General features: G+C 45.1%; 1 protein-coding gene across 1 annotated transcript in view; it reads right to left on the reverse strand.

The window, feature by feature from the left end:
• The window catches only part of SPRED2 (sprouty related EVH1 domain containing 2), a 79,966-nt gene extending 58,070 nt beyond the window's left edge, over positions 1 to 21,896 (reverse strand). Inside the window, exon 1 of the mRNA XM_083606654.1 lies at positions 21,388 to 21,896. Within this exon, the coding sequence (XP_083462780.1) occupies positions 21,388 to 21,434 (47 nt within the window). The 5' untranslated portion in view covers positions 21,435 to 21,896. The remainder of the gene's footprint in view (positions 1 to 21,387) is intronic.
• Positions 21,897 to 27,613: the final 5,717 nt, after the last annotated feature.

Consider the following 27,613-nt stretch of genomic DNA (forward strand, 5'->3'; position numbering starts at 1 on the left):
CTTGGAACAGGCAATGGGGGTGAACTTCAAATCCAGCTCTGACATGACGTCTTAAACACAGGCAGCAGTCACAGTGCTTGCTTCCCACCTGCCAGCCTACCCGCCGATTCCGGTCCCGATCATTTGGACTAAGGAGGCTGCTTCCCTTTCAGTTTTCCGGATTTAGGAACAGAGTGAACAAAGTGAACCACAAAGTCAGCCACATTAACAGTACTCTGCCATGGAAACAAGCCGCATTGCCATGGAAACAGCCTGTTCCAGTGGCATGCAGTTGGTGGAGGAAAAGGTGGGCAGTGACAGCCTCTCCTTTCTTAAAAAAGGTACAAGAGTGATGAGAGCTAACGTTTGGGGAGGGGGGGGAAAGCAATATACGGGGTCAAATCACCAAATAAGCCCATTTAAAGGTATCCACTGATTTGATGCCTAGTGATGGGGGGACAGGAATTTCTTGAGACAAAACAGATTTCACAGCCCTTTGAATATCTGGCTCCTAAATAAGTGAAAGTTCTGTATATGGACAGCTGACTTCCAGTGATATTTTTTTTTTGGGGGGGGGGAGAGAAAACTGGTAAAGTTACCAGAAAGTCTTCCTATGGAAATTTGGGTGATTTTCACTGGAGATTTTCCTGACACCCTAGAGTGTGATCTAACTCAATGTGTTTACTTTACTTGAATTTTAGCAAACAAAGCTTGAAAGATTGAAACTGCCAAGCTTGTCTTATATTGCAATTGGCAGGCATTCACAGTTAGCAATAGACTTATGAAATGGGGGAAATTGTTGCTGAAGAATAAAGCACTTGAAAAATGTTATGCCCCGCAACACCGCCAACTTCACCTCAGGATATACGCAACTGTACGCCACCCCTCGGTCTTAAAACTTTGTAAACAAAACAAAGAAAGACCAGCAGTTAAAGGCCCTTTGCAAGAGGTATTTTATTCAAGACTATTAACAACAACATTTTATTTGTATCCTGCCCATCTGACTGGGTTGTCCCAGCCACTGTGGGTGGCTTCCAACATATACAAAAACATAACAATTTTATATATAATATTTTATATATATTTTATATACTGTTGGAAGTTGACCAGAGTAGCTGGGGCAACCCATTCAGATGAGCTGGGTACAGGTAATAAAAATTTTGTGGTTGCTGCTGCTGCTACTGCTAAATGCTGCCATTATGTCTTATTCCCCCCACCGCAGCTGTAATTCTCACAAACCACTCTGGAAATTATAACTTTGTGAGGGGAATAGGAGTTCTCAGCTCCTTTAACAAACTACTCTTCCCAGAAGCCTTTGGGGGAAGCCATGGCTGTTTAAAGCGGAATAACGCTGCTTTGAATGTATAGTGCAGACAGGACCTTTAGGCATTCCACCGGAAACTGGGCAGCAGTCCACTAGCAGATCATTATCTCCTTAACATAATCAATTACAATGCGGCCCATTTGGAGGAAAGAATAAAAAGTCCAGCAAAATAAATTGCAATAGAAAAGTGAAGCTTTGTTGACAAAAATTTCAAGGTTCCTAAGACTTAAATGACATTTATATGCTGCATTTCAATGGACTGAAGAGTTTCAGTAATCCATTCAGCAGTCCTGTACACCAGCCACTATAATTGTTCCAGAAGAGACAGAGGCTAAGAGAATAACAGCTTAGTTAAGACTAAGAAGGTAAAATTTGAAACAGAGACTTCCTGCGTCACATCTCAACCACATACTAGGCCGTATTTTTTAGCACAGTGTGGCAGATGAAGCTATTTCATTGGATCCATTTTTCTCTGGTTCTCTCAACTCAGAATGACTATATTCCTACTATCTGAAGCCAGTGAGATATTGACATGTCACCTTTTAAACATTTGTGGTGCAGTTTTTAAAGAAGGTGATGGGCTGGTTTGGGCAACAGGTCAGGGGAGCTTAGATATCAAAACTTTTACACTAACTTTTATTGCTGATAGTTTTAAGCAGGGATCAGCAACCTTTTTCAGCAGGGGGCCGGTCCACCGTCCCTCACACCTTGTGGGGGGGGCCGGACTATATTGTGGGGGGGGGGGGGAAATGAACAAATTCCTGTGCCCCACAAACAACCCAGAGATGCACTTTAAATAAAAGCACACATTCTACTCATGTAAAAACACCAGGCAGGCCCCACAAATAACCCAGAGATGCATTTTAAATATAAGGACAAATTCTACTCATGTAAAAACACGCTGATTCCCGGACCATCCGCTGGCCGGATTGAGAAGGCGATTGGGCTGCATCCGGCCCCCGGGCCTTAGGTTGTCTACCCCTAGTTTTAAGTACCAGAAATACAAAGCAGTTGCACAAGCACAGCTTATAGACCTGACATGTGCACATGCACATACACCCCTTGCTTCACTTCCAAAGAAATCCAAATCCATGTTTTGATCTTGTGCAAATAATATTGTAAAGTGGGGACAGAAGCCTCACTAGGAGTATGGCACGTCACTACGGAATGAATTATGTAGCAGGGCTATGCAATAAATTGCTATCCCGTCCAATACTAGTACAGTGGTACCTCGGGTTATGTACTTAATTCGTTCCGGAGGTCTGTTCTTAACCTGAAACTGTTCTTAACCTGAAGCACCACTTTAGCTAATGGGGCCTCCCGCTGCTGCCACACCGCCAGAGCACGATTTCTGTTCTCATCCTGAAGCAAAGTTCTTAACCTGAAGCACTATTTCCGGATTAGCGGAGTCTGTAACCTGAACTGTCTGTAACCCAAGGTGCCACTGTATTGAAATGACATCGTGGGCAAGTGCTTGAACCAGGCAATATACCATGAAGGAAATGTGAGCAAAAGGTGAGGACTGACAGATTCCCAGTGGGGCAGCACAGCTGAACTGATACTTTCTTGGCAAGAAGGCACCACACGCTGGGGGTGGGCAGCCAATTTCCCGATGAGCCCTTGCCTGCAAGCACACGGACCAACTCTTTAAGTGCAACTTCCTGCTCTGGCCCCCAAAACTTCCAGAGTTCATCTAATGACGCGGATCCTGCTAACAATCCAGGAGCAAACACACGTGTGCACACACACCCATGGCTACACAATCAAAGAACCAGCGGCAGAAACACAAAGCTGAACTGAACTTTAAGCAGTCAGCAGAGCCCAGACACGGCAGCTCCCAGCCCAGGGAGGGACCATGCCAGCGAATTGGTACAGCAAGATCTGGAAAGCAGAGCCTTCGGCAGCAGATTTCCCAAACAGATACTTTTCTTGGCAGGAAGGCCCCTCCGTCTCCCTGCTTGCTCCTGGTATGTTGCTGCCTTTGTCTTCTTTTGCATGTGTGTGTGTCTTTGTGCCTCTGTGTTGGTGGTGCCTTTACTTCAGAGAAAACACACAAAAAACCCAAAACCTTGCTGTGTTGTTTAAATCTCTGTACCTCCAACCCTATACAGTGGTACCTCAGGTTAAGTACTTAATTCGTTCCAGAGGTCCGTTCTTAACCTGAAACTGTTCTTAACCTGAAGCACCACTTTAGCTAGTGGGGCCTCCTGCTGCCACCGCACTGCCGGAGCACAATTTCTGTTCTCATCCTGAAGCAAAGTTCTTAACCTGAAGCACTATTTCTGGGTTAGTGGAGTGTGTAACCTGAAGCGTATGTAACCTGAGGTACCACTGTATTTCTTTATATGCTTCATCTTCTTCTTATTTCCTTATACAGTGGATGCTTGGGTTGTGAACGTGATCCGTGCGGGAGGCACGTTTGCAACCCACAGTATTTGCAACCCACAGCGCCATGTCTGTGCACACGCAGGTTGTGATTCAGCGCTTCTCCGCAAAGTGCGATTTAGTAGTTCTGCGCATGCGCCAAAACCCAGAAGTAACCCATTCTGGTACTTCCAGGTTTGGTGTGGTGCACAACCCGAAAATGCGCAACCTGAAGCGTCTGTAACCTGAGGTACGACTGTATGCTTTGTCATTTCCACCACCACGGTTGGCCTGCAAAGGAACTCAGCCGCCGCCACTGTGGGGAGGCCCAGCAGGGTCCAGCCCCTCAACACTGTGAGGGTTCAGCCCCATCCCTGCATACTTTGGGGCCCCATAGAGTTGGTGTGTATGAGTTGAAGCATGCTATCAGACATTGTGATACATAAAAATATTATGATTTATTTGGTGATATATCGCAATGTTGAAAACCAGGTATCGCCCAGCCCTATTATGTAGGCTGGGCTACAAATCCTGGCTGCAAGATAAAATTTCCACTGTAAACCCTTGAGTAGAAATGCAAAAGCATGCAGCAGTGAAACAGTATTTATTTCATATAAGCATGCTGGAGAAAGAAGCTAATCATCAATGCATTTACTCCATTCAGAAAAATTGTAACGCTGCTACAAACATTATGTGATTTCTTTCTTTCTTTCTCTCTCTCTCTCTCTCTCTCTCTCTCTCTCTCTCTCGTCTGTCTGTCTGTCTCTTTTTTTCTTTCTCATGTAAAGTCACTCTCCCAGCAAATATTCCTAAAGAGCCCAACCTCGTACTTGAAGGATTTATTTATTGTTACAAAGTACTGAAGTCAACTTCTACCTGTATCTAATTCAGCATTAACTGCACCCAAAGCTGAAGTCTAGAAGTGGCTTAGTAGACACAGAATGCCCTTTCAGTTCCCTGCCATGAGTGCCTTGGAAATCTCACTTCCATCAGCAAATTCAACAAAAAATACAAATGATCCGTTCTGATGGTATGTGGCTCCCAAAATTTTACCTGGGGAGGGAATTGTGAAGACGCCCCAGCATGCCCCTGCTTCATTCATCCTCCAAACCGCCCTGTTATCAGGAAAAGACCCAACCAAGAAGATCCTGTGTTTAAACTGAACATGAGATTTGACTGACTTAGTGATGCAGGACCCAAGATCTCTCTGGTTTGATCATTCATAGAATCATAGAATCATAGAGTTGGAAGAGACCACAAGGGCCATCGAGTCCTACCCCCTGCCAAGCAGGAAACACCATCAGAGCACTCCTGAAAGAAGTGTGCATGCACACGAAAGCTCATACCAAGAACTAACTTAGTTGGTCTTTAAGGTGCTACTGGAAGGAAAAAAATTTTTTTGTTTTGTTTTGACTATGGCAGACCAACACGGCTACCTATCTGTAACTGGAGCTCCTGACATATGGTTGTCAAGCCTCTGCTTAAAGACCTCCAAAGAAGGAGACTCCACCACACTCCTTGGCAGCAAATTCCACTGTCAAACAGCTCTTACTGTCAGGAAGTTCTTCCTAATGTTTAGGTGGAATCTTCTTTCTTGTAGTTTGGAACCATTGCTCCGTGTCCGCTTCTCTGAAGCAGCAGAAAACAACCTTTCTCCCTCCTCTATGTGACATCCTTTTATATATTTGAACATGGCTATCATATCACCCCTTAACCTCCTCTTCTCCAGGCTAAACATGCCCAGCTCCCTTAGCCGTTCCTCATAAGGCATCATTTCCAGGCCTTTGACCATTTTGGTTGCCCTCCTCTGGACACGTTCCAGTTTGTCAGTGTCCTTCTTGAACTGTGGTGCCCAGAACTGGACACAGTACTCCAGGTGAGGTCTGACCAGAGCAGAATTCACTGCTTCCTGCAGTGAGGTGGTGAGGGGAAAAGGCACCGGTGGAGAGAGCAAGGGAGGCGGCCAGCCAAAGAATCCAGCAGGCAAAGTATTGTCCTCACCAGCCCTTAGAAAAAGAGATGTTATGGTCTGGACCCAGAGAAAGAAACAATGACCTTCCATTTTATCCATGGTCATAAGCTTTCCTGCCTCCAGTTGCATTTTACGTTCCTTTAAACACTATATGAATTAATTAAGAAAACAACCATGTCTCGTTAACAAGGGTAGATACCAGAGTTAAGGAACTGCTGGTTCCATGGCAATTTTAAATTTGCTGCTTTAAGCCTTATATAAAATGCCTGTGTGAATCTTTCTGGGCTAAGTCTAGAAACTGCCTTGAGGGGACTAATCACTACCTGTGTTTTGCCCATTGTGAGCTCTCTTCCAAAGGATTACCGTATTTTTCACTCTATAAGACGCACCAGACCACAAGACACACCTAGTTTTTGGAGGAGGAAAACAAGAAAAAAATATATTCTGAATCTCAGAAGCCAGAACAGCAAGAGGGATCGCTGTGCAGTGAAAGCAGCGATCCCTCTTGCTGTTCTGGCTTCTGGGATAGCTGCGCAGCCTGCATTCGCTCCATAAGTTGCACACACATTTCCCTTATTTTTAGGAGGGAAAAAGTGAGTCTTATAGAGCAAAAAATATGCTACAAAACAGCATCCTATTTCTTCCTACTATATAGTACAGTGGTACCTCCGATTGAGAATGGGATCCGTTCCGGAGCTCCGGTCACATCCCGAGGAATTCGCAACCGGAGGTGCCGCTTCTGCACATGCACGGTTTAGCACTTCTGCGCATGTGCGTGGTGCGTAGAGTGCTTCTGTGCATGCGCGCGCAGCGAAACCTGGAAAAATACTTCCAGGTTTGCTGCGTACGTATCCTGAAGGATACCTAACCGGAGGTGAACACAAGTAGAGGTACCACTACAGTACACACACACACACACACACACATGGGTGGGGGCGAAGCAGCAGAAGTGATTTACTGTTGTGTCTGAAAATGCAGGGATAATATTAGAGCTGCCCATTTCACCCATCTGGTAGAGCGAATGCCCACTGCCTCTGGTATCACATCCAATCCAAAATGAACACATCAAAACCCCATCAAGATTGCACTAGATCCTGATTTAAAGTATGTATTGCTATAGAGTATTGTGCAAAAATATCTGCTAACTCTAGATGCACATTGGAAGGAAAGCCATGAAAAAGCACCCATTTAAAATTTCAGGTGAGGCCAGCAGAGCTTCACATTTCACCTCACAAGCCTAGCAATTATTCACATAGAAGATTTCTGAAAATGCAGTCTTAGTTTTCCCTATCTGATTAGTACATTGATCCCAAAAAGTTGCATACAAAATGTTGCCTGTTCATGATATGGTGGATGAGATAACGAAATACAATTGAAATGTTCTAACTTCTCAATTTTATGGCTCACCTCCTGCCTTCTGGTTCTGAAAAATCACATCACTTAAAATGTGTCAGACCAAATCAGAGTTATCTGCATAGAAGGTTCCTCAACAATGTAACTGGAAATAAGATAAGCTTACCAAGAACTAAGCATAATGAATCAGATCAGCGCAAGACAACTCTTCTCCATTTGCAAGATATCATATCACCCATTGTGCCATTTAAAATAACTTTGCTAAAATAACTGAGTTGCTAAATAATGTGGTTCTGATGTCTAGCCGTTCAGGTTTAGAAAGTTAGCTATTAATTCTTTGATTTCAAGATATACAGGGGATATCTAGGCTTCAAAAGTACAAAACAGAGAAAAGTACTAATTGTATTGCTTAACCTTAGAAACCTAGTGCGGCCAACACCCAACAAAGATTTCAGGGCAAATTTAAGAATATACAAATGAGATCACCAAGTATCTACTGTGATTTTCTTGACTGTCAAAAACGGGGACATAACCTTAGATTTCAAGGTCAGAAGATGATGTTTAGTTGCTCTCCTTTTAGATTTTCAACAGACTGCTGTTATGAACATTCTGCAAGCTATCAATCCCATTCCTTTTCCTACAGTGGGAACATGGGAGGAATACAAGGTTAAGAGAACTTGTATTCAGAACAGAGAGCAAAGTATCAGCTCCATACATTCCAAGTACTCGAAGATGAACTGTTTTTATCCTTATAAAATTCATCATATGAAAAAAGAGAGGGTTGGATAGACAAATACACTCATTTTCAAACCTAGAATCAAAAGCCATAAAGAAATGACCAGGGGCATGATCCACTGAACACCACACATCTCAGAATTTTCCTCACTACATGTAATAAGAAATCAGGTAAAATGCCTGCAATGTTTTAGATTTTTAAATGCATACTGACATGGCAATGGTTCAGGCTGATTGCACAATTTCATTAAATATCAGGTCCATAGCCAGAAGACAAGGGATAAGAACACACACACACACACACACACACACACAAGTCCCAGCCTCCCACCCACTCTGGCATTTGAGCATTAGTGTATTCATAGCATTTATGTGCTTTGCTTCAACTTGAGATTCACGTGTGTGTGTGTGTGTGTGACACACACACACACTCACTCCTGTATATGTTTCAACTTGAATTTTTCATAACCTAGATCAGCTCCAGGGCATAACTTTTTACTCATAGCCTATATAAACAGGCAGAAGATCCCTTACCAAGTGTTAAAATACAAGCACAGAACCTTCCCCCCTCCCATCTTAACAGTTCTAAAATTACACTGTTAAAACATGTTTGTGGAAAATATAGGCTGAAAGCAGGAGTTAACTATACAGTGTTCGCCTTGTCTCTAGGTGGTCATTCCCCTGAATGCCTTTAAAGAAACAGAGAGAATGAGAGGGGGCAAGGAAGAGGAAAGAAGCTGCTCTGATTTAACTGCCCTTCTTCGAGGAGACCATTTTGTTTTTTGTTTTTTAAAAAAGATATTTATTGAAGTTTTACAAAAAGAAGAAAATTACAGAGTAAAAAGAAAACAAAAAAAGAAAGAAAAAACTACAAAAAATACAAAAATACATAGAAAAAAAAGATACCACACCCAGAAAAAGTAGATAGAAAATAATTAAAAACAAATCAATTTTTTCATATCTTAAATTTCGTTTGCTTATTTCCCTGACCTCCTCACACCTCCCTTTTTTGTATTCCCGTTCACATGGTTAGTTCAGCAAATCCTTACCCTCTTTCATTTATCTTAACTCTATATCTCAACATATTATAACTTTATATTTTCATCCGTTATCAATCCATTTTTACATATTCTTATTAACCTTGTTGCTAAGGCCGCTTGATTTCAATCCAACATCATTTTAACATTCATTAATTTTACAATGTTTCTGCAAATAGTCTTTGAATTTCTTCCATTCGAGGAGACCATTTTGACTTGCTTTATGCTCTGTGTCACGTCTCTGCGCCAATCCAATTTCTCAAGATCCTGAGAGAGGCGAGTAAAGGTGGTCATCCATGATGGGACCAAGTCTGAATCTAAGTCAGGCGTGTCAACTTTGCTTCGGGGGCCTAATCCACTCCACAACTGGTTTTATCCGGCCCCTGTGGCAGTTTATTTATTGGGGTCAAACCCTTAAAAAAGCTTAAGAACTTTGGGGTGAAACCGTAAAGAAAGCTCAACAACTTCAATCCTAAAAAAATCATTAAAAAGAGCTCAACAACTTTGGCCGACCCTCATGCATGTTCACTTCACCAAATCTGGCCCTCTTTGAAAAATGTTTGGGCACCCCTGATCTAAGTCATAGAGGAATTAAAATAATGTGCAACTTATGCTCCACTTCAGAATTGTACAAAGAACTACTTAAAGACAACAGTAAATGTCATCATCCCAATCCTACCAGCATTTAGGAACCCATTTCACGAATGAACATTCCCCAATCACATAGTTTGCTTTTGGGGTGAAACAAGGGATCACTAATGTGCAAGGAAAAGGACATACCACATAAACTCCTATGTCCCAGTGCAAGAAACACCTCCAAAAAGGTGAGATGCTGCTCTAATGGAAGCAGAGAACCAACTTTACTGCAGTTTTTTCTGTGTACCATAAACACTTCATTCACAAACCAAGAACTTTCACAGCTTCTGCCATAATTATATTTCATATGCTGCTTCTCCATGTAGTTGGTCCAAATATATGCAAAGCCAACCTCTACAACTTCCATTAACAAGCTAGAGGACACACACCCAAAAAATTAAGAATGGGTAGCATTTGACCAAAGAAGGAAGAAAACTTTAACTCTATATTCAATTTTATTTACCTTTATATTTTCAGTACTTAGCTTAAAAAAGAGGATTGAAAATATTCCAAAATTTCCTGGTTCGACAAAGGTCTGAGTGCCTAAATACCCAAGATGATGGGATATTTGCAGCTCTCTCGTCTAGTATAAAGAGGCTTGCACTGAATTAACAGGGAATAAAAATTACTAAGTGGGAACAGAAGTATTCAGTTTCTTAAATATTCTCAAATTCCAGAATATTCTAAATTGTTGCATATAATGCCAGCAGGGTTAGAGACAAGTTGTACAATGTTGTATATTTTGCGAATCTAATTTGCATTCAAAGATTTGCTGCATATGTATCCAGCATCTCTCAAGCCCTCTTGTTGCACAATAAATTCATTCGCTCAGTTATTACTAATCCCAACAGCTAGATTACTATTCCTTATTCCTCAGATACCAGAATCACAACTGAATTAAGTTAAGTAGTTAGAATTGCTCCAGCTCACAGAATCATAGAACTATAGAGTTGGAAGGGACACGAAGGATCATCTAGTCCAACCTCCCGCAATGCAGGAATTTCAGCTAAAGCATCCAGGACAGATGGCCATCCAACCTCTGCTTTGAAACCTCCAAGGAAGGAGAGTCCACAACCTCCTGAGGGAGACTGTTCCACTGTTGAACAGCTCTTCCTGTCAGAAAGCTTTTCCGTATGTTTAGTTGGAATCTCCTTTCTTGGCGTGTGAAGCCCCTGGTTTGAATCCTACCCTCCAGAGCAGGAGAAAACAAGCTTCTTCCCTCTTCCATGTTCCTCTGAAGGAGGGGAACTGTTAGCCCATGACCAGACGTGGCCCACAGCACCATCCCTCCTTGTCCCTTTTCATGTGGCGACCTTGCTTAAAGAGAAAGAACAAGCCTTCTATCGACTCCAATAACTGTTTTGACTAATTGCTAAAGGCATGTGGGTTGGTGAATTGGTCAGGTTATATGACCACCCTGCCAAAGAGCTCCCTTGTGGAGCAATTAGGCATTTGAAAACAAAGAAACACAAATCAAAAACCACCATTCCCATTGGCTCAAGTGGGAGGCTACCTTCCAACACTTAAGTGGGGCACAGGAAGGGGAGGAGATAAACACACCTGGGGAGGGAAGGATTAGGCCAATCAGAAGGTCGGTGGTTCGAATCCCCGCAACGGGGTGAGCTCCCGTTGCTTGGTCCCTGCTCCTGCCAACCTAGCAGTTCGAAAGCATGTCAAAGTTCAAGTAGATAACTAGGCACCACTCCAGCGGGAAGGTAAACAGCGTTTCCGTGCACTGCTCTGGTTCGCCAGAAGCGGCTTAGTCATGCTGGCCACGACTGGACCTAATGGTCAGGGGTCCCTTTACCTTACCTGTGATCTCTGTCATTCCTCATTGCAGGAATGCTTTTTTCCAGGTCAAGTTGCCTGGTGTCAAGGTGTGACTATACACGTGCACACACACATATGTACCGCGAACTGCAGCGCTGCAATAACACCGTTAACTAGATAAAAGTTATGTCTCTCTGGCCTGCAAGTTCCTTACTATGCAACTTCAAAAAGCCCTTACATACAGAAGTTAAAACATTTCAACTTTGAAGGCAAGAATACTGCTAAAATCACCTGTTCAAACCCTCTTCTTGCCCAGTGCCCACTATTTAAACTAAAAGGAGCTTAATTTTTGTTTTGTTTTGGATGCAAGGCACTGGAACTCATGCTTATATTTCCCAGGACAGCCTTTCCTGCCTGAAAAGTGCAGGCTGATGTCGCGACAGGAGAGCACAACAGGGGTCCCTCCGCACAGCCAGTGCTCCCTGAGGATAAATACAGTTGGGTAATTACTGTTACTACAAAGCCATTGATAATATTTCATAGGCAGGGGCTGCCTGGGAGAGAGAGATAGAACATCACACAGAGCAATCTTTGGGAGTCCTCTGAAGCAAAGTAATGTTATATTCAGATTTGTTGCGCTTGTTCTCACTGCTATCCACGGACGCTTGGTTCCAGAGCTCAAAGAACAAAAGCAGCGCATGAAATGTTCTCTTGCTCAGGAAAAATACTAACAGCAACAGTCATTGAGAAGCAACCGCAGCAGCCTATGTCCTCCCACCCACGCAGCAGCAAAAATCATGTATTAAAGGCACATTAACGTTCGGTTTTTAAAGTTGTTAAAAGAGCTGATAGAACAGCTGTGCTGGCTGGGAGTTGTAGTTCAGAACATCTGGAGGGCAACAGGCCACCGCAATAATTAATCAAGCGGGCAACAGGATTTTATTTATGGAACAAAATTGATGTACTGCTTAACTGTAATAAAATCTCTAAGATGTTTCCAATAAATACTAGAACTATATATATATATATATATATTTAAAAAAAGTAAAATTAACAGTAAGAGAGATTGAAATGCAAGTGGGATATTCTTCCCTCAGCCCCCATCAGCAATTTTGGAATAAGAGTGGCCTAGGCTGTTTTTAAAGATCACTGAGATAGCACATGACACAGGCTAAACACGTTAAAGTCCTCCATATACTATTATTGGTTACTTAAAAAAAAAATATCAAAAAGGGCATATCCAGACACAGGTCTGTTTCTTACCCAGTGTTCGAAATTAGCCAGTGCCAGACACATTTTGCACCTGGCTTTCAACCACTTGCGACAATGTGAAGATGCCTGGGCGCCAAGATGGCAGATGACATCTCCACCATGGAGGTGCATGCCTGGGGATAATTGAATCTGGACTGTTTTCGCAAGCTAATGCCACATCCTGTTAGAATTCTATCAGTTATATTTTATCTGCACAAGCAGAATGAATTCTGGAACCAAAATGCTTTTTCTGTGCAGCCTCAGCAGGAACAGTCACCATTAAGAAAAAGAAGTCGGAGTAGGCCAATATATACGTGGACTGTTCCTGGATCATGGGACTTTTCATCTTTATGTTTTCAAAGCTCTTAACCTAGCTCAAGGTAGTCATCTGAAGTAGCCAGATGTTTAACTGAGAACCAATCACGGTCAGGCCATCATTTGGAAAATAAGACTTTAGAGCTGTCTTGCCCAAAAGTGGCAACTGTAAAATAGTGTAGAATGCCCAAAAATGGTGACTGTAACCTTGGCTTAAGAAGCCATTTTGCACCTGGCTTATATACCTGAGATTCTAACACTGTTTTTACCCCAGCTTTTCCACAGAATGTGCCATTACTAACACAAGTACCGAAATATCACGAAGCAATTCCTGTCATCGGACCAGGAGAACAAGCAAACTGGCTTTGCTTACTCATAGGAATCTGCCTTATACAGAATTAGACCACCAGGTCCACCTTCACAAAGCGGCTGCAGCTTTCCCAAGGTTTCAGAAAGGGGTATATCACCATCCCACTTGGAGCTGTCAGGAATTAAAACTGGGGCCTTCTGCAAGCATAGCATGCCCTGTGCCCCATCATTGCAGGCTCATCAGGCAGCCAACACTGACCCCTTCCCTTGAGGTCGTGTTTCTCCCTCGCACTGGGCTTTCTGTGGGACTTATGAGCAGCAGCATACTGCCGCCACCATAGCTTTGCAGAAAAGCTCAGCAAAAATATCACTGCGCTGGGTGCGCAGGACGAGGCAGAAGAGAATGGAGGAAAAAGGGACACACTCTGCCAGTGCACAGGAGGAAAATGACTTTATGGAACCTGGAATCAAGACACTTCATCTTTCTATAAACTGACGTGAGAAGGAGGAAGAGAAAAGAGGAATGTGTATTCATTCAGCTGGCTCCCAATTTGCAAACCATGGTTTGTTGGGAGTCAGTGTTATGCCCACATTAGGCCAGTATCATAGAGATGCAAACTTCTGCTTCCAATGTCACAAGCTTGAAACAAATGGCTTATGTCTAAGAGTGAGCTGGCAATAAAACACTGCTCAAAGTTGGAATTAACTCTTTATCAGCAAAAATATGATCTCCACAACCTTGGTTGAGTGTCAGGCCTAATGACATTTCTTGGTAGTCTTACTCCCTGAAAATCAGTTGTCAAGAGTGAAAGTCCCTGTCGCCTCACAGCCTTCTATGTCCCTTCTCCTCCAGGGCTTCTCCTCCTGGAAGGGGCTTTTTTCCATTGCAAGTCTAGGTTTCTAAACCTAGAAATGATTACATACATAGGAAACGTTCATCTACAAGCAGCATTCTACGGCAGGGACATGGAGTTTTCATCCAGCCTTAGACAAACAACAAAACAAAACCATATTGCCCCATACAGAGGCATGCATTTATTTCATTCCATGCTCTTCCAAGGAGCTCAGGGACACTTACGTTTGAGTCCCATGCAGGCAATTTCAGACTCAAACCAGCTCAGCTCCAGCCTTCAGCCTATTCTTAGGAGACAGCTTCCTGGCCTCCCATGCTTCTTTCCTATTCCACCGGAAAGTCCCTTGAGCAAGAACCTTCTTAACCACAAAACAGAAGCCGACACCAGGCAGTTTTACAACCTATAAAACAGGAATCTAAAGCAGGTAAGGATGACAGGGATGTTGCAATGGGTCCAGTGGAGGCAGATCTGACACAGCCCTCTTGCCTGCTCTGCCCTCAGTGGACGGATCTGCTACTAGGTGGGTAGCTAGCAAGGAAAATAAGCACTTTTATTATTCTTAATTATCAGTTATATCCTTAATTTACTCACACAAGCTCTTGCTTCTGCCTTAAATGGCAATTTATAGAAATGTTCCCACGATGCCACCACTCCCACGCACACTTAAGGTTTAAATCAGACTTCCTCGACCTCAGCCCTCCAGATGTTTTGAGACTACAGTTCCCAGCATCCCTGACCGCTGGTCCTGCTAGCTAGGGATCATGGGAGTTGTAGGCCAAAAACATCTGGAGGGCCGAGGTTGAGGAAGCCGGGTTTCAATCTTTTGGATTTCACAGACAGGAAACTTTGGATTATTTATCCATTCAGCATCAGAGTACCACAAACAGGTTAATTTTATTTTCTAAGGCCGAAATCCTTAGGTCGCCTACTCCAAAGAAATGCCAATGACCTCAGTGCAGCAGTGGGGAACCTTAATTAGGGGCTACATAGGGAAGCAAATTTGTCGCATGAAGCTACTGTCCAATTGGGAGCTCTGGTCTGCAGCTGATCCAAGCAGAGCTTTAAGTCACCACTGCTCAGTCGATTAGTGGTGACTTCAAGCTTCCCCTTGGATTGGCTGGGGCTGCAGTGTGTCTTGAACTCAAATCACACTGCAAAGAAAAAATGGGTGACCTGGTGCCATGGCAGGGCTGGCTCCTCACCTGACAAAGTGACCTGAGTGGAGGGGCAGGAAACAAAGGAGATGAAAAGGTTCCCTGCTCCCACTTAGTGGAATAACCCTGGAACAAGCTGTTGAATTGCAGTCTAACACCTGATCTTACAATGGAAGGGGTGGAAAGGTACCTCCAAACAAAATTAGCAAAACTGTGAAGGTCAGCTTACAAATGACCAGCTTCACTTAAAAGCATGATTTACACTAGACCAAAGGATGTCTAACACTGCAGGGCAAGGGGGGGAGGATCCAACTTCCAAGGAAAAATATCCTTTAATTCCAGAGTTTTCATAGAATTGTAGAATAGGTAGGGACCCTGAGGATCATCTAGTCCAACTTCCAGCAAAGCAGAAATATGCAGCTGTCCCATATGGGAATCGAACCTGCAACCGTTGCATTATCAGCACCACACTCTAACCAACTGAGCTATCCAGATGCTTTATATACATCTCTCTTGCTGTGGTCTAAACCACTGAGCCTAGGGCTTGCCAATCAGAAGGTCGGCGGTTCGAATCCCCGTGACGGGGTGAGCTCCTGTTGCTCAGTCCCAGCTCCTACCAACCTAGCAGTTCGAAAGCACGTCAAAGTGCAAGTAGATAAATAGGTACTGCTCCGGCGGGAAGGTAAACGGCATTTCCGTGCACTGCTCTGGTTCTCCAGAAGCAGCTTAGTCATGCTGGCCACATGACCCGGAAGCTGTCTGCGGCAAAGGCCAGCTCCCTTGGCCAGTAAAGCAAGATGAGCGCCACAACCCCAGAGTCATCCGCGACTGGACTTAACGGTCAGGGGTCCCTTTACCTTTACCTCTTGCTTCAGAATACATCTTCTTTCAAACTTTATACCTTAGGCCCCTTCCATACATTTGTCTGCAAAGGAAGTTCTGGATATTGCAGAAGATTCTAAATGCAACCTAGAATACACATCCAATCCTCATTCTTTAACGTTAACCAAACCATTCTTCCAAGGCATCATAGAATCATAGAGTTGGAAGAGACCCAAGGGTGCAACCCTCTGCAAAGCAGAAATCTCAGCTACAACATCCATGACAGATGGCCTTCCAACCTCTACTTAAAAACCTCCAAGGAAGGATAGTCCACAATCTCCCAAGGGAGTCCGTTCCACTGTCAAACAGATCTTACTGTTAGAAACTTTTTTCGCAGCTTGTCAGATCATCTTCTTGAAGATCCCCTCCCCCAACCCCACAAAAAGCCTTCAAGGAACTCCAACTTCCCTTGAAATCTTTACAGAGAAACCTCTCAGTGGAAGAAGAAAAATAGTTCCTTCTTTCCTGGAAGTCTTATGAGTACTTTCAGAACATTAAAAGATCAAACCAGGCAGAATGAGGCAAAATTGAATGAGGCAGAAGTTTAAAATATGCAGTTCACCAATATCTTCTTCAGAATGCATCAACAGTGACAGTGTGTTTAGAAATTTTTATTGTTATTGTTGCTTAGACAGGCTGCAATCCTATTTGTAAAACAACCACTTCTATGTAGACATGCATTTCATTAATGATTTTGTGTGTGGTAGTCTTAAGAATATGGATTTTGGCAGTTGTTCTTTGACAATGCATTTCCACAACTGTAAACCTTGGAAATATTAGTGTTATAGTGTTGCCCTTTAGCAATGCTTTAGCAATCGTACTTTTTACAATGTTAGCATACTAGGCTAGCTGGTTGTAATATCACACCCGAAGAATTTATATGCCGGCACAAAATATCTTTATATCAGATCATATCCGTAAGATTCTAGGTAGTGTCTCCATTGGTAATCAGTTACTTTTAAAGATTGTTTCTAATAGGAAATGAAACTAAAGCTTAACAGTAATCAGTTAATTGAACATTTACAAGAAAGTACATTAAAATCATTGGAGAACTTCAGCCCCCCCCCCCCCGCCAGCTGCTATTTAAATGGTGTATTGCTAACAGAAAGCTGCATGTAAAAATACTTAATACTTTCATTCCCATTCAACCTTGGTTAACATAATGCACCGAAGGGAAATGTCTTGCACACTTAACTGTCGATCAATGTACTGGGATACAGGAAGTTACCTAGGTTAGTATTCAAGTGCATGGAATCCCGTAACAAATGTAAATATTCATGCAAATGGCCTAGAATCTCTGCCATCAATAATGGTATTAGCTAAATCAAAGGGGGGGGGGTAGAAAGACATAGTCTTTAACGGCCAATACATTTCTCCCTGTTGTGCAAAGTCAAGATGTCTGAACAAGGCGGTATGTGCTGAAAAGACAGCATTCAGTTTCTGAAGAACAAGAAGCAGTCATCACAGGGATGTCCCTGATAAACAGATTAGAGCTCAAGCAGACAATATGCAGCTCCCCCCCCCCCCGCATTTACAAAACTAGTTCTTCATCCTCATGCATCCAAATATAAAGGTAAAGGTAAAGGGACCCCTGACCATTAGGTCCAGTCGTGACCGACTCTGGGGTTGCGGTGTTCATCTCGCTTTATTGGCCGAGGGAACTAGCGTACAGCTTCCGGGTCATGTGGCCAGCATGACTAAGCCACTTCTGGCGAACCAGAGCAGCGCACGGAAACACCGTTTACCTTCCTGCCGGAGCAGTACCTATTTATCTACTTGCACTTTGATGTGCTTTCAAACTGCTAGGTTGGCAGGAGCAGGGACCGAGCAACGGGAGCTCACCCCGTCACGGGGATTCGAACCGCCGACCTTCTGATTGGCACGTCCTAGGCTCTGTGGTTTAACCCACAGTGCCACCCGCGTCCCTATGCATCCAAATATAAGCGATGGCAAAAATGGCATCAATGAAAGCAGGGCATGAAACACAAATTTGCTATTTCCATTTTCAGGTCTAACAAATCACCTGCATTGATATTACAATACAACTATTAGAAGGAAAAAGGATAACATATCTGGCACTGGCCAGGCCAAAGAATAATATTTGGAGCATACAGTTACACGTTGGCTCCCTCGGCCAGTAAAGTGAGATGCGCGCCACAACCCCAGAGTTGTTCGCGACTGGACTTAACTGTCAGGGATCCCTTTACCCTTTACAGTTACATTTATCCTACGAATTAGCTGTGGCCCTCTGTTTCATTAAACACTGTCAATGTGGCCCTCTGTGCTGGAAAGGGTTGGCTATCCTGATTTACAGCTACTAATATTTTGCAGCCATCTGCAAGAAGGAAGGATTTTTGTTTTGAGTCTTGCACATTCCATACTGTGAAATCAATGGTGGGAAGCCTGGGGTCTTAAGAGATCTTGCTGGAAGACCCAGCCCCAGCCAGCATGGTCAGTAGTCAGGGGTGATGGGAGCTTAGCCCAGAAACATCTGCAGGGCCACACTCTCCCCAACCCTGCTACAAATGAATGCTAAAAATGGTTGCTTATAGCAGACACCCCACCCCTGCCAAAACTAAAATAGCCACCGCCATTGGTAGAGAGGACTAGGCAACTGTTTTTATCACCCTTGTAACCATGCCAAATAAGCTTGCATCAGACTGCTTACTATAAAAGGGACAGAGATTCTGCAACAACTGTGTTGGTCTCACAGAATAAAGGGCATTTCTAGATGTTGGTGGTGCTGAAACAGTAAGTGCGATGTAAGGTGTCTCGCGGTTAGGTGCCACACAGATAAGGCGACTAGTTACAAATGCCCACTGGATTCTAACTTTGAGCCATTCCTTTGGATTGCATGTGGAAATATTCAAGTGGACAGATCACCAGCATGCCAGCACCATCAGCTTGGAGGAGAGCAAAATGGGTGGCTGTAACTAAATTTTAATGGGATCTGCCTTTGCTGCAGCAGAGTAATTAGTTCAAAACAGCTACAAACATAAAGCTATGAGGTGAAAGCCAGCCATTTTTTCCTAGTCGCAACCCTCATACCAAATCTACAATATGGTGAATGCAGCTCTGAACTACATTACAAAGCTGTTCTAAGTCACTCTCCCTCAGGCCCCAAAATACGGTCATATATAATCTCTCAGCCTTGTCTACTATCCCTAACTTTGCAGCATGGGTTTGCTCCTAATGCACAGTTTATTTCTTTCTCTCACAGTGTAAGAAGTGTTTGTAGAACGTTTTCTAAAAAGCTCCAAAGTTCAGACTGTTCCCACAAGAGCAATGAATTTCTCTCTTACTTCTTGGGGATGGGGTGAGAGAGAACAGCACAAAGCTGCAGGGCCCATGATTTCTACACTGACTGTTGCCCAGGAGCAGTTTTCATTTTGCCACCCTAAGAAGAGACTTCTCCATGAAAAGAGAATCAGGCAAGCCAGTGTGAAAACTTTTACTCTGGCCCTTTCCCCATCTGCACAGCAGCAACCAGTCAAGGTGAGGAGTTTAAGGCTTGATCACAAGAACAAAAGACCTTAGGAACAATGCAGGCCCTTCAATTCAGGGCCCAACAGTCTTCCTTCCACCTCTGCAAGGCCCAGAAGCCCGAGAGGGTTTTGCAGCAGTCAAGTGCAGCTATATATTATTTTCGCGGCAGCTACAGATCACAAACTAAGCAGCAGGCGATTCACAATACTGCTAAGCCTCTCTCTTGTCAAACTCCAGCTAGAAACGGGCAAGGGCGATTTATGTAAGAACTGCTCTTTCCCTCCAGCCCTCCCCATTTCCACAAAGCTGAATTAGCAACAGCAACATCCTCTCCACGGATGTGCGCTTCAAACCTTCGACCATCAAACGTTGCATTAAGGAGGAGGGGGGAGGAAAGGGGGGGGGAGAGAAAGTGACTCACTTCCCATTTCCAGCATGGAAACGAGGCCCCTTTCTGGTGCCAATAAGGACTATTTTGACCAGGGCGCCCATTTCCTAATTCTGCAGGGTTGCCTTTTTTTCTCTCTCTGCCCCCCCCTCCACACACACACACACACACAAAGAGAGAGAGAGAGTAACCCCTGCTTCTCTCTCCCTATTCAGGAAAAGGGCAAGGCAGCAACGACAGCGAGTTGGTGAATGAACGAAGGCTGAAGGTTACCGGATTTATGAATGTCAAGATCATGTGACAATAACGGGAAACCGTCTTATTCACAAAAACACAGGGCGAGGGAAAGTGCCGCGGTGCGGAGGAAACGCTGCGGAACCAGAGAGAGAGAGAGAGAGAGAGAGAGAGAGAGAGAGAGAGAAAGAGAAAGAAAGAGAGAGAGAGAGGTGTGTGTCCCCGAGGCAAGTCACCTTTCACCACTACTCGCCTCCGCCGCCCCGCCCCTTCGCCAAAGGAAAGCTGTGCCTTGCAGGAGAGGTGCGGTTGCACGGAGATCAAGCGCGCGTTTCAGGTACACCTTGGAAGGATTCGTCTGGAAATTAGAAAGCTTTCGAGGGAAAGGCGGCTTGAAATTAATTAAGGACCCCCCCTTTTATTTGCACGCACGCTCCCGCTTTTACACACACACACACACGATGCCGATCCGCTGCAGCGCTAACCACGAGCTCCGAGCAGCGCCTGGGGCCCGAGGCTGCCTCGCCTTCTGCTAGTGATTTTTATTTCAGTGCCTAGGCCGCCTTTCGCCCGAGGCCCGCAGGGCGGCTTGCAAGAGAAAAGCACACGAATGCGTGGCATAGTAACAAGCGGACACAAACGCCGCCCCCTGCGCAGCTTCGCAGGCCGACGGGAGCTGCTGCTGCTGCTGCCCACCCGCTCCCCCCCCCCCCGCCAGCGCAACTTCGGCGCCGGCCCAGGCCCAGACGGGGGGACCTCCCTCGCCGCGCGGAGAGCCGAAGCCTGGCTTTCTCCCCTCGGCGGGGCCCGGATCCGCCCGGCAGCAGAAGCCCGGCCTCTCCCCCCCCCGCCCCCAGCTCGCTTTCTTTCTCCCGCGGCCAAGAGCCCCGACTCCCGGCCTCCGAGGAGGGCGGCTTGCATTCTCGCTCTCTTTTTTTTATGAATGGAAACGCGTTATGCAAATGAGCGCGATTCAAGAGGGGGGGAGGAACACGACGCAGCAATGGCGGACGCGAAGGGGGCGTGCGGGGGGGGGCCGAGCCGCGGAACGGAGCGGACCGCGAAGGAGCCAGGGCGCCGCGGGGCATCGGCCCCCCAGCACATCCGGCGAAGGAGACGCAAGGCGCCCCCCCAAAGCCACCTCCCAGAGAGGGGGGGCCGTGCAACATCCCCCCCACACACACAAAAAAAGAGAAGGGGGCGCCCTCCGCCCCAGCCTCTCCCCCCAGGAGGGGGCGTCGTCGGGGGGGGGAGAGACTTGGGAAAGGGCAAAGATGCCCCGGCCGAGCTGCGCGCGCTCCAGATGTTCCCCCGCCAGATGTTCCCCCCTCCCTGGCCACTTACTCGTCGGGGTGGGCTTCTTCGGTCATCTTCTCCCCGTCGGAGCTCATCCCCCTCCGCCAGCCGCCTGGGGGGCTGCGCGCCTCTTCCTCATCTTCCCGGGGCTTCACATCGCCGGGAGAGATGCGGGGAGCGCGCGAGAGAAGAGCGGGGGCAGGACGGGACGGGCGGCGGGGAAGGCCGCCTGGGGGGCCGGGATGGAGAAGGCAGGCAGGCAGGCGGGGGGCCGGTCGCCCGCCCCCCCCCCTCGAAGGCCTGGTCGGGGCAGGCGAGGAAGCGCGGGCTCAGCGCGCGGGGAGGCAGCGCGGCGTGGGCGCCTTGTCGTCCGGTGCGCCCGGGCGCCTCCTCCACGGCAGCGGCAGCAGCAGCAGCCGGCGGCCCCGTCCGAGCCCCATCGCTGCCTTTACTCCATGTTGGATTCTCGCCGCCGCCAACAGGAGGAGGAAGCTGGGCGGAAGCGATGACGTGATCCCAGCCCAGCTGCTGTCGGGGAGGGAGAGCGAGGCGGGCCGCTTCCCTCCCGCGCTCCCGGGACTCGAGATGGGCGGGAGGCGGCGGCGGCGGCGGCCTGGGGCCAGCGCGGCTCCGCGGCCCGACCCGCCCGCCGGCTCCCAAGCGTGGCCCCGGGGGATGCTCCGGGGGGAACGGGGCGGGTGGGTAAGGCTGTCCCCCCCCCGGAGCTTCCAGGGTCCCGGCCCGCGCAGCGCAGCGACGGGGCTTCTCTGAGCGTGTGCAGAATGCTCCGCGAACCGATCGCAGCTTTTTGGTTTTTTTCCCCAAAAATTTTTTTATTGGTTTTCACAACATTATAAACAAACAAACAAACAAACACATAAGACAAACAAGCATAAATCAAAGCCTTATTGAAAATTACATTTGTTAACATTGTTAAGTGACTTCCTCGCTTCCCCTTGGTTGAATTTCATTGCATATCCTTTCCCCCCCCCAAAAAATTTTTTTTTATTGGTTTCCACAATATTATAAACAAACAAACAAAACAAACATAAATCATAGCATTATTAAAAATTACAGTTATTAACACTGCATATCCTTTTAACGGTTTTCCAAATCACAGTTCGTATAAAATTTAACTTAAACATGAACATCCTTAGATCTTCACATTATGAAACTAAACATATTGATTCGACACTTAACATAAAAAAATCCTAAGCTCAATTAAGTATCTGCAAGCTGTTTTCAGTTAATTTAACTTAACATATTTAACTAAAACAATTTTTTTTTCTTTTTTGTTTTGACTATGGCAGACCAACACGGCTACCTATCTGTAACTGGTATATTTAACTAAGTAATCATTAAATTTAATCCACTCTTCCTGATACTCCTCCGCAGGCGGGATCTCCGTGGCCCTGGGGGATGCTGTGGGAGAAACGGGGCGATCCCTTGGCCCGTGGCTGGGTCTGTAAGGGTGTTCCCCCCCCCGGAGCTTCCAGGGTCCCGGCACGTGTGGCACAGCGACAGGGCTTCTCTGAGCATGGACAGAATGCTCCGCGAACCGGTCACAGCTTTTTGCCTTCAATATGTATGTCATCTCATTTCATCTTCTGATAAGGTATTCTGGTGCTCAACAGTAAAGCTCCCGCTTTTTGCCCACAAGGCCCCCAAGTATAAATTTTGCATTTCCAGTTAAAACAGTCTTCCAAAAGACTCTTGCCATAGACATTGGGGAGTGTCAGAGTATGGACTAAGATGTACAAATGACTGAGTTTGAGGCAGAAACTGTTGGACATCAGTTCATTTCATTTCACTTTTAATTTGTATACCACCTTTCTATATCACTATACAGTGGTACCTCAGGTTAAGTACTTAATTTGTTCCAGAGGTCCGTTCTTAACCTGAAACTGTTCTTAATCTGAAGCACCACTTTAGCTAATGGGGCCTCCTGCTGCCGGCGCGCCACTGGAGCACGATTTCTGTTCTCATCCTGAAGCAAAGTTCTTAACCTGAAGCACTATTTCTGGGTTAGCGGAGTCTGTAACCTGAAGTGTATGTAACCTGAGGTACCACTGTACACAAGGCAGTTTACAAGCAGAGGGGGAAAAGAGACAATGAAATATACAACAAAGGTCACACACACAAAAATTTGATCCATAAAAAGAATCCTAGAGACATATCAATAAAATAGTATAACATGGGAGACATCAACTCCTATCAGCCCCGCTTAGTATGGCCAATGGTCAAGAACGATGGGAGTTGTAGTCCAGCATCACTGGGAGACCACAGGTTAGCCATCCCTGCAGTAAATATATCCTTCCTACAGTGAACTTCACACAGTGTTCAAAAAATATTAATATCCTTCACGCACAGTTCGTGGCCTGGTCTTTAGTAGGGTCTTCTTCCACATTCAGTAAGGTCAATAGACCAGGTGTTGGGAACTTTGAGCTCCAACCAGCGTACAGCTTCCGGGTCATGTGGCCAGCATGACTAAGCCGCTTCAGGCAAACCAGAGCAGCACACGGAAACGCCATTTACCTTCCCGCCGGAGTGGTATCTATTTATCTACTTGCACTTTGATGTGCTTTCGAACTGCTAGGTTGGCAGGAGCAGGGACCAAGCAACGGGAGCTCACCCCGTCACGGGGATTCAAACTGCCGACCTTCTGATCGGCAAGCCCTAGGCTCTGTGGTTTAGACCACAGCGCCACCCGCGTCCCCTTTGAATCAGCATAGTACGTTGCTGATGATTGGTGAGCTCACGATGTTTTCCTGCTGCACACAAGAAAGGGAACACCTTGCTCAACATGCAGCACAAAAGTCAAAATGTGTACAGTGGTACCTCAGTTTACGAACTTAATCCGTTCTGGAAGTCTGTTCTGAAACCAAAGTGTTCTTAAACCAAGGTGTGCTTTCCCACAGAAAGTAATGGAAAATTGATTAATCCATTCCAGACAATGAAAAACAACCCCTAAAACAGCAATTCAACATGAATTTTACTGTCTAACAAGACCTTTAATCTATAAAATGAAGGCAATAATCAATGCACTGTACTACAAAATAAACAAGACAGTATTGTAGATGATAAAAATTAAAATTATTATTTTTTCTTACGTGCACTGATTATAGTCATTGTTCGGATGGGGGGCTTTTATCCATTTCTGCAGTCACACAATCAACCAGTAGCTGAACTGGGTTCCACACAGTCACAAAAACAAAGCAACAAGCTACAGTCACAAAAATGAAGAACAAGTCACAGTCACAAAAATGAAAAAGCCACACAAAAACACAATTATTTTTTGGAGCAAAAGCGAAAGCTCCAAATGTCCCCTCTGTGTTGCATGGGTGCTTGGGACTCAACAGCCAACAGTCTCAACAGGATGCCTCTGATTAGCAGCGGGAGACTCAATTTACAAATGGAACACGCTCAACAGGAAGCGGAACATGTTCTGCTTCCAAGGCAAAGTTCACAAACCAAAACACCTACTTCCGGGTTTGCAGCGTTCTTAATCCAAGTTCAGAAACTAAGCTGTTCTTAACCAAGGTACCACTGTATGTGAATGTGCAGGTGCATTTACTACTGACCCATTTACCACACTTTTGATGTGAAGGGAATGTGACTCTTTTCCCACCCCTGGATTAAAGCAAGCTCATCCGGCATTATAAGGCATCAGAATGGCTTCCACCTTGTATTTGGTACATTCAAGTCCAACTGAGTCAGCAACAAGTCTGCCCTTGATGTGGCAAAATGGATGTGGATTCCTAGATGGCTTCGTAATGAAGCAACAGTACAGCTCCTAGCACATTCTTGGTGCTGAACAATTTTTAAAAATTTATAATAGGGGCCATAATTTAGTCGTTGAGCACATGCTTTGCGTACAGAAGGTTTCGGGTTAAGTCACTGGCATCTTCAAGCAGAGCTGGGTTAGCTCTGCAACCTAAAGAGCTGCCATCTGTATAAGGCAACTTCCTAATAAAAGGTAAAGGGACCCCTGACCATTAGGTCCAGTCGTGGCCGACTCTGGGGTTGCGGCGCTCATCTCACTTTATTGGCCAAGGGAGCCAGCGTACAGCTTCCGGGTCATGTGGCCAGCATGACTAAGCCACTTCTGGCGAACCAGAGTAGCGCACGGAAACACCGTTTACCTTCCCGCTGGAGCGGCACCTATTTATCTACTTGCACTTTGATGTGCTTTCAAACTGCTAGGTTGGCAGGAGCAGGGACCGAGCAATGGGAGCTCACTCTGTCGTGGGGATTCGAACCGCCAACCTTCTGATCGGCAAGCCCTAGGCTCTGTGGTTTAACCCACAGCGCCACCCGCGTCCCTAATAACTTCCTAATAACTTGTACATGTTTTAAATCTGTTTACGTTTACCATCTCCAGTGCTAAGTCAGAAGCATGGGGCATCTCTGTTTGTAGACTGCTTTTATCTCTTTCCCTAGTGGTTGTTTTCATAAGTCATTTTATTGCCCGCTTATATAAAGTGCCTTCCCCTAAGGCATGCTGTAAACAGAATCCCATGCAGGGTAATAAGTCATGATTGCTATGTATTTTAAGTGCGCAGCATGCATACCTATTATCCTATAATAATTAATGGGCAATTCTGCAAAACCTCACATGAATGTACAACGGTGCCAACTGCGAGTAGCTGCATGGAATTCGGTGGCAGTGACTGCCAGGCATAAACAGCCTAGCCAGCACATGTGTCTACATGATATGAGAAGTCATCATTACTTTTCCGATTTGAGATGCTGTATTATTTCCTTAATATGTTCAGTGGATCCCTGGTATAGTTCCATCACGAAAGCCCTGTTTTGGAAGGCATTGCTCCGTATTTCTCTTCTGTCCCAGACCTCATGGCTGACTCTGTACGTTTCCGAGCACAGTTCAAAGTGTTGGTGCTGACCTTTAAAGCCCTAAACGGCTTCGGTCCTGTATACCTGAAGGAATGTCTCCACCCCCATAGTTCTGCCCGGACACTGCGGTCCAGCGCTGAGGGCCTTCTGTGTTTTTTTTTTGTTTTTTTTTATTTAAATATTTATTGGTATTTTCAAGAAACATATAACAAACAAAAACACAAAAATAACCAAATTAAAAACAACACTAAAATCCAAACTTAACAGAAAAATAATAAAAAAAGAAAAAAGAAAAAACACATAAAGTTTCAGATACTTATTTTCCTTAACCTTATTTCTCAGACCTCCTCGCACCTCCCCTTCTTGTATTCCAATTTAAATTGTCAATTCAGCAAGTCCTTAACTTATTTCTTCACCCTAACTTAAACATTTATTCTAACATACTATTATTTTACTTTGCTTCTTTTTTCCATTTCCTCAATTTATTTTTACCAGCCTTATTTTCTTTTAATTTAAAAAAGAAAGGGAGGAGAAACCAATTTTACCTTATCAAAATTACACATCAATACTTATACCTCCTTACTTATTCTTAAACCTTTTTCCTAAAGTCGACCAAAATTTCCCTTCCACGGTTTCCCCAATTTCCATACAACTAACAAAAAAAATATAGCAAGAAAAGAAGAATAAAAGACAGATTATACTTATATACCCTTTGGATTTCCAACCTCCACCCACCCTTTTCCCGGTTCCAGTCCCCAACCAATACCCATCAGTCTTTATGTTCTTTAGCCTGGAGATCTCACGTCCGAGGCCCTTATATCTCTTTCAGTTCCTTTCTGCCGGCCTCTTTGATAGTCCTTGATGTTAAACCCCAAGTCTCGGAGAGGCTCCGGCCCAACAAGATCCATGTTACTTCCAGCCCGTCCTCCACACTTAAACGCGAAGCCTACGGGGTATTCTAACTCTTGCTTCAAATTTCTTACAAATCCATATGTCCCCGAAGCTCCAGCTTTCGCCTTCAACAATTCTGTGATCCTCAGGTCTTCAGATCTCCTCCAAAGGAGATCTCTCCATTTTTCGGACTCCCATTCAAACCGGGCTTTCCACATCCAATTTTTATTGTCCTTTTTTGTCATCATGTCAGGCCTCCTATTACCACTCTCCTTTGACTCGTGCAGAATTCCAGCTCCTCCTTCATTTTCTTCAAAAGCAACATGTTGTTCCATCGTGTCTACACTTTCAGTTTCATTTATTTGTTCAGTAGAATGGGCTCCCTGTTTCAAATCCTTATCAGGCTCAAGACAGTTGTTTACTGTTAAGTGTAGTGCTGAGACCTCTGTAGACAAAGCACTGTACTCTTCTTGTAACTTTCCCAAGAGAACAAATGCTCTGTCCAATTCTGCTTGAATTTTACATGCTC

Source organism: Podarcis filfolensis, assembly GCF_964270895.1.
Source record: "Podarcis filfolensis genome assembly, chromosome: 3".
Taxonomy (NCBI): Eukaryota; Metazoa; Chordata; class Lepidosauria; order Squamata; family Lacertidae; genus Podarcis; species Podarcis filfolensis.